Below are 8,413 nucleotides of genomic sequence, written 5' to 3'. Positions count from 1 at the left end.
TACTCCCACACTCTCAATAACCTCCATGAGAACATTTTATGTATCTAGAATATCCTTTGCTTCTTGAATACAATCCTTACCTAACCCAATGAGATGGTAAAGACCATTACTTAGCCTTTTAATCCCATCACAGTTGCTGTAGTTGAAGATGACATGTGATAGAAAGCAATTTGGCCTCTGCTTATATAGTTTGACACATCTATTGCCACCCTGAAGCACAGTGACTGCAATGACTCATAGTGGTCTAGAGCAATGGCAATGAACTGAGCAGAGTGATAGAGCATGGAGCTAGATTTGTGGTAACCATAATGGGGCTGACATGCTCCACTGGAAAAGGTCAAAGGGTGCCCTCCTGGAAATCAAATCACCAGTTCTTTCTGTCTAGCTATACAAATCTCAGAGATGCTAGCACGTATAGATAACAAAATTAGCTAGGGGTGGGACTTTAGATTAATGCAGTTGCCCATAAAACCATTTATTCACCAAGCTTGTCTTGACAGAATCTTTCTTTGGTCTGCCACCCTCTTGAGTATTTGGAATGAGTAGATGATGCTTTAACAGTCTCTCCTATTATGTCACATCTCCAGTAGCATATATTCAGTCCAATCTACCACCATACTGTCTTCAATGCCCTCAAAGTTGTGTGGTCACAGAAGCTAAAACAATCATGCCTGGTTAGTACTCAACATGTGAGAATGGGTATACTGAGCAGCACCACTGGAGTCAAGGAACAGCTTCTCTTAAGATTGTTTCATGGCAGGAAGACACCCAGAGACCTACCCACAGTCAGAACCACTAAATTGTATAAGTATGTAGTGGAGAGATTGGAAAGAGAAACAATAGTTTGAGCACAATGAGGGGAGTTGGAACTGGAGATAAGAAGTTAGTGAAGACGAGTCTGATGTGTGTCATCTGCCCTGCCACCTGAGGCCATGTTAAAGTCCATGTCTGGGTCTCTAGCCATGCAGGAGCAGGAGGTCTATATTGATATCAGTGACCCATGTTACCACCAAAGTCCATGGGGATGTCCCTGATCTGGGATGCTGCCTAGAACCATATTCATGTCCAAGGGCTATGTAAAGCTGATACATCCCCTACTGGCTGCAGCACTCCAGAGTGCAGCCCCCCTTCCCCTTTCCTGAACTTGCCTGGGCAGCACAGTAGAGGTAGCCCTGCTGGCTGGGGTACAAATGAGCTAGCCCCAAGTACACCAGCATAGGAGAGTTTCCCATGCCTCTTGATGTCTGCTGGGAGGTTGATGGGAGAGAGAAAGATGCCCTTCCAATCCCTGGCATCTTGCCACCTCTGACAGGCAAAACACCTGTTTCTGAGATTGTGAAAGCAGGAGAACTGGCCCCACCCCTTCCTGAGTGAGCCAGGGAGTTCTGGAGAGCTTGTCTTGGTGGTATAGGTGTGGGAGAGCCCAATTCAGCTAACACTCAGGCCCAGATCCAGGGCTTTGAGTTGGCCCACCCAACATCTACTCCATCTATAAACTGCTAGAGCATGTAAATGGATTGGTCCTACAGATCCATGACACAGGACCCCAACAGGATATGTGAGAGTAGTCCCAGTGAGGATCCAGTATTGATAGATTAACAACAACCAAAGGCCTCGACCAGACTAATGACTCACTGCAATGAATATTTGCAAATAAAGATATTTGAACAAAAGAGTACACTGTGTGACACACTGCAGTTTCCATAGCAAGAGTCTTTTTGTCTTTTTTTCCTACTGAGGGAAAGGGAAGTTGCAAGAACAGAGGGTGGATACTAAGGGATGGATTGATGAGTCAGACTGGGATGCATTATGTGAACTCACAAAGAATACAAAATTTCAAAAGGAGGCTATTATATTACATGTCATATACAGAAAAAGAAAGACAGATTTCTTACTGTGAAAAAGAGCAACAACTTTTGAGTCCTGAAAAACAGTCACTCAGGTTTCTATACACAACAAAGTTACCTTTTATAAATGAAATAAGCACAGTAAATACACTCAGAATATCTCAATCAACTGTTGCATATTTTTCAGGTTGTAGAATGAAGCATAACCAGAATACATGATACCTACAAAAACATAGACTTAAAATACAGAAATAAATTAGGGTGGAAGTAAAATAATGAAAAAAATACCACACTAACAATTGAAGGACAGCTAGAGCAACTAACTGCTTTAATATCAAACAGTGGTAATCTCAGAGCAGAAGTTAATAGCATGAATAAAGGAACTTATTTCTTGATGAAAATTAGTAACATAGAGGGAGAAATAGTCAGTGTGACAAAAGAAACAAAAACATGTCTGCCACAAGCAACAGAATTATTAGACATAGGAAGAGAAACAGATATAAGTACAAGACACAGTAAACTGGTTCATTACAGTTAGCTATCTCAATCCTCTCAGTAATGAACAGAACAAGAAGAGAGGCAACAGTGAGTACTTTCAACATCCAGAGTGGTGCATGAGTGCCACACATAATGACAGGATATAGGGCATTATGATGTCTCTAGACTTTTACCCCATAAAATAAGTCTCAACACAATTAAAAGGATATAAGGAATATAAGAGAGAGAGAGAGAGAGAGAGAGAGAGAGAGAGAGAGAGAGAGTCAGACAGACAAAGTTGCAGAATTAAAGCCAATTGTAAGCACCAGCACTTATGTACTGAGCCAGGATATCCTGATATGTGATGTGAGTGAGAAATAAAAACCAGACAAGGATGGAGGGGTCTCAGAAAGACTGAGGATGAGACAAGTTTACTAAAAACAATCAGATTTTGTATACCCCTATAAGGAACAGAGTATAATGGCAGTTGCCAGGAAGAATATAATTGTAGTTGTCAGGATACACTGTTTGCAAGCTATACAGAGTATACAACATTAATGTAATTGTCCTGTTGAGACTTTTAGGGACAGAGTCTGAATGCTTCACTGCCTGTGGAAATGCTTCAGTTTCTCAGGAACTGAAAGGCACATGGTTCTCCAGGAGCAACAGACTCCAAAGAAGCTAGACCAAGCCAAATCCATGACTCTTTGTAATCAATAACAGTGCCAGCTGGGAAATGCCTAAATATTTAGAATTTAAGTACTGCCTTCCTAAGCCACACAACAAATAATTCAACAGGGGTGTTAATGAGCATGGGGGCAGAACAATGTGTGAAGCAGTAGTTGGGGTAGTTGGTAGGGCTGCTCCTCTGCAGTAAAGAAGGCAGTGCAGGCCATCCCCAATGTCAGAGTCACTCCAGGAGCAGCAGGGAGTCTCTCAGGAGCTGAGCAGGAGTTAGGGATGATTAGGCTTCAGTTCTAAGCCTCTTTCTGTCAATGGCTGTAGGTGGTGGTAAATACCAGCAGAAACCCCATTCACTGTTGCTGAGGGTGAAGAGTAAAACCCCAATAAAATCTTTGCTACAAAACTCAGTGAACCACACCCTGAGACCCCACAAAGCCATTCACAGTCACTAGGAGGAAAGAAAAGCACAGAAGAGGATTTATACAATTATCTATGGAAGCTGGATAATAAAGTGTGCTGTAGCCTTAGAACTTAGTGCTCACTAAAATAAAAAAGAGCAAAGTACTTGTTACACGGACATGAGAACTGGAATGAATCTTTAAAATACTGTTCTGTAGCTGGAAAGATGGTTCAGCAGTAAGGAACACTTATTGCAGGGTTTGGACCATGAGAGGTCAAGCTAAAATCTTGAAGCTACAGAGACGTTGAAGGGACAGTAAGAGCTTAGGCTGCACCCAGTTCCAGGCCCCTGTAACAAAGCCGCAGACACTCATAGATTTGAGGCCATCAGTCACATATGGGTAATGCCCCAATCCTTTCCACATGTAGATGAGGCATCCCTAACTTCTCAGACCAAGACAATAGGAAAAGAGACATGGCCAGAGTCAAGTAGGCTCAAAACAGACTTCTCCATGCTAATAACTTACCAGAGCCTCTGCCAATAAGCTTCCCTTCACAGAATTTCCTCTCTGCAATAGATATTTAATCTCAGTCCCACCCTGAGAAGTGGGGTATGGTTTTGTGCATCCATTTTTCGCCATGACAACAATAAATTGTTTGGAGCAATAAACTGCCTCTTTTCATCAAGATCCGCCAGGGAGAGCCATGGAGAAGGCCTTTTCCTACAAAACCACAGCCTAACATCAGGTAGAAGGCCTCTATGAATTGACAGCCACAATTGTCACCAAGCCAACTGCCATCAAGTCAAGGACTCTCATCACTGGGACTAACCAGAACTCTCCTACCCCACCTCCCCTCCCTGGGCTAATCCCAGCCCGAGGGTCCCCACTCCATTCTCAGTTCTTCCTCAACCCCCTGCGACACATGAATGTTCAAACACCTGATTACCCCATGACCCCGGCCTCATTTCAGGCCCAGAAACCCCTGAGGCAGCTCCAGCTTTTCAACATCTCAGACGGCACTTTCACACCCCCAGGTGGTGTCTTGGCACCTCCATACCACCCAAACCCCACCCTAGTGTCGAAGTGATATATGCTCAGTGTAACTACCCATGTTCCACTTCCCCCAAGTGGCCATGCCCCTGGTGGGGCGGACATGAGCCCACATTGCTCGTGCAGATGAACTGGGTTCTATTCCCACACTCACAGACTGGATTGCAGCCATCTGTCACTTCATTCCAGGGGATCCAGTACAATCTCCTGACCTCCAAGGGTATACCATCCAGTCAAAACATTCATACATATAAATAAAATTTAAAAATAAAAAACATTGTGCTATGAAAGAGCACACATGTCAGAATGTGTACCAGATGATGCCATGTGTACAAAGTTCTGTAACACACAAAACTGACCTGCAGCTGAAATATCAGGACAGCAATGACTACCAGAAAGGGCACTGGTGACCTCAGACCCAACAGGTTGAGCAGCCCTGGGTAAAATGTCCAACATTGAAAGCTACCATCTCCACTCTCTGTGGAGACTTGCATTACATAAGCTGTGTGAATTTGCCAAGACTCAGGAAATGATTCCCTGACTCACACACTTCACTGTCTGAATTGTTTTACTTGAGAGGCCGAGGCCAGAAAAATCTATAAACAAATGATTGCCTCTGATATGCATGTGGAACTATTTAAGGAAAAGTGAATTGATGTTTGCAGCTTCCTTTGAAATAAGTGAAACAGAAGGGCACGTGGATAAATAAATTAGGAAGTGGCTATAGAGCAAGAATTCTACAGCAGAGGAAGAAGGACAAGGACACAGCTGCCCGGTTAATTCCTGTCCAATCCACTATGTTTGCATTCTTTTAGTAAGGCACGGTGGACAATAAACCTTGGATACAGGGTAGAAAACACATCTCAAGACTAAATGTGTTGGACCAGTGAGATGTCTAGGCAGGTAAAGGTGCTGCTGCCAAGCTTCATAACCTACACTGGCTCCCAAAGGCCCACTTAGAAAAAAAGAGCTGATTTCTGCAGCCCAATCTCTGATGGACATGAATACCATGACATGGAAAGGTATGGTTGTACACACATGTGCTTGTAGTCTGAATGGAGGGTATTCGATCATGGATGGAAGCTTCCAAGTTTCATAGGTAGACCCTTGAGGAGAGAAAACAATAATGACGTGGCACAGAGTTGGTCAAAACAATAGACTCTAACAAGTGTTTTGGAACAAGCAAAGAAATCAAGGTCTTCAAAAAGCAGCTACACCAGCAGATTCAGAGGTGAAGAATCACAGAGGCAGCTATGCATTTGGAGGTTGCTAGCAACAGCATCAAACAACACAGGGTTTATCATAGCCTAGAGGAAACTGTGTGGAGGAGGGAAGAGAGTCTAGGAGGATGCTGTGGACAGTGGCGTTCAGAAGCCAGAGGGAGACTGACCTCCTTCTCAGGATGCAGAAGCTTCTGTTCAAACCAAGAAAGGGTTGGCATCCTCCATTATGATGACACAGCATCCCGGCCAAAGAGGAACAAATAAGTCAACCCACACCTCCCTGGGCATTGCTGCTAAAAGAAACAGATTGGTTGTTCCCTCTTCCCTTTGATGTGCAAAGATCATGGTGCCACCAGACACAGTTCTCAAACCCAAGCTAAGAGGAGTTTGTTGAATATCAGGGTCTGGGTAATTTTCCCCAGTGGATGATACCAAAAACTCTACCTCAGAGATAGCTACCCAGGATATAAACACACAGCCTGCCTCAAACCTGGATGGCCACACAACCAAAAGGAAATGACCTGTGGTTCTTCCAAAGAAAGCACAGTACATATACATCTGCCATATAAACTGCCTTCCTGTTCCCTGCTATGACATCAGATTCACAGTCATACATTCCAACAACTTCATCAACAGCTGGACCAAGACACCCTGGTCTGCCTCCTCAATGCAAACAGAGAAACAACTTTCTGAGGGCTACTTTGACATCCTTGTTCCTCAGAGAATAAATGAGGGGATTCAGGGCAGGGCTGACTGCTGTGTACAATAAGGTAACCACCTTGCCATTCTCCAAGGAGGATCCAGAACCAGGCTGCAAATAGGTGTAGATGACAGTGCAGTAGTATAGGATGACCACCACCAGGTGGGCAGAGCAGGTGGAGAAGGCGCGCTTCTTGCCCTCTGTGGAGCGGATGCGCAGGATATTAGCAATGATGAAGCTGTAGGATATCATAATCAACAGAAAGTTGGCCACACCAAAATAAGTATCTGCGATGACAATCATGATGTTGTTGAGTATGGTTGGGCTGCAAGACAGAAGCAACAGTGTTGGAACTTCACATAAAAAGTTACCAATTTGGTTGGGGCCACAGAAATTGAGTCGTGCCATCAGGCCAGTGTGCAGAGATGTGTTGGCTATGCCAATAAGCCACACAATACCTGTGAGCAGGACACAGATGGGCCAGCTCATCAGCATGCTGTAGTGTAGTGGGCGGCAGATGGCCACATAGCGGTCATAGGCCATGGCAGTGAGTAACACAAGCTCAGACCCTAGAAACCAGGTCATGAAGAAGAGTTGGGTCATGCATCCCTTGTAAGAGATGTGGCTGCTCTTAAGCACTAGACCCTCCAGCAGCTTGGGAAGAACAGTGGATGTACAGACAATGTCCAACAGAGCCAGGTTTGCAAGGAAGAAATACATGGGAATGTGAAGACTTGGGTTGAGGCTGATAGCTATGATGATGAGGGTGTTTCCTGCAAGAGCCAGGATGTAAAGAAGCAAGAAAAAGACCAAGAAGAGAGCCTCAAGCTCAGGATCCCCAGAGAGTCCCTGCAGGACAAACTCTACCACAGTTGTGTAGTTGCTTACTGCCATTTGAGAGTGAGTCCTGGGAGTTACTGGGAGTTACACAGCTGGGGATGATCAAGGAGACACAGGGCGTTGGGCAGCCATCATTTCACACAGGATCCAGCCAGCTATGAGTAGGGGTGCTTGTCATGGGTATTGTTGCTGTAGAAATGATAACGTCATCCATCAATACAGTATAACAGTGTGAGCATGAACTCTGCACACAGTAGACCCAGAAAGATGACGCCCCTGCCAGTGATGAGCAGTATCCTCCCACAGCTTCTGTTTGCTTTAACATGGATCATGTCATACGATACGCTGAGGTCTAGATCTTATCTCAGCATGTATGCTGGCCTGTTAAGGTGTACCAAGGGGCAATCACTTCCCAGGGAAAAAAATGGACCTAGAAAGGACCAACATTGTCAAGAGGTGAGCCAGGCTTCCCAGAGTCAGGCACAAAAACAGTTCTGGGGAGGATTCTTGGGGATCTGTATGGGTTTAGAACATGGAGCTGTTACAGAATGGCATGCAAATGGTGCAGGTGGTCCTGGCTCTTTGGGGAATGGATATATCACTTTTGTAAACACTACAATTGTCTGTTTCGACATTATCACTCTAAGTCACTCCCTGTGTATGATAAACCCAGTGAGGCCAACAAGTATCACTCACTTCCCTGAGAAGGCTTCTGCCTGAGAGAGGAAATATCAGTCTCCGCCAAGGCTGGAAACAACATGAAAGGCATGGACCCAGCTTCAAGCCAGACGCCAAATGTCTAGGCTATCACATTTACCCACCTTCAAGTCTGTCTTCCCTTCACCTCATACACATATATATCTCTAATCATCCAGGACTATCCAAGCATATGTGCCTCTTAGGCAGAGAAGGATTCTGGCTAATCAGCATGCAGAGAAAGGAAGAGCTCTGCCCATTTCTCCGTTCTGATGGGAGTGAGCAGGCCCAGACTCATCCTGGAGACTCCATGAGTGAGATGTTGAATACATGAGAACAAAGAACTCACACAGGGTATATGCTGAACAAGGAAAACATTTTCCCCTGTGAGTGCACAGATCAAGGCCTTTGTCCTACGGGGTGAACATGAGAGCAGGGCCTGAGTTTTTTATAGTCCCATCTCCTCCCACCGAAGAGTTGTTACCTGTAGAACCT

The 8,413-nt window shown here is 44.8% G+C and overlaps 1 protein-coding gene across 1 annotated transcript; it reads right to left on the bottom strand.

Annotated features, from left to right (window-relative positions):
- Positions 1-6,346: 6,346 nt before the first annotated feature.
- Or13a19b (olfactory receptor family 13 subfamily A member 19B) lies at positions 6,347-7,276 on the bottom strand. The gene has a single exon (NM_001000767.1). The coding sequence runs from the start codon at positions 7,274-7,276 to the stop codon at positions 6,347-6,349; it is 930 nt and encodes a 309-aa protein (NP_001000767.1).
- Between the last annotated feature and the right edge of the window lie 1,137 nt (positions 7,277-8,413).

This window comes from Rattus norvegicus, chromosome 1 (assembly GCF_036323735.1).
Source record: "Rattus norvegicus strain BN/NHsdMcwi chromosome 1, GRCr8, whole genome shotgun sequence".
NCBI classification, from domain to species: domain Eukaryota; kingdom Metazoa; phylum Chordata; class Mammalia; order Rodentia; family Muridae; genus Rattus; species Rattus norvegicus.
The sequence above is the reverse complement of the archived record's forward strand: the minus strand, read 5'-3'. Positions and strand labels throughout refer to the sequence as shown.

Excerpts from the sequence above, each read along its gene's own strand:
- Or13a19b (NM_001000767.1), bottom strand. The coding sequence starts at position 7,276 with ATGGCAGTAAGCAACTACACAACTGTGGTAGAGTTTGTCCTGCAGGGA.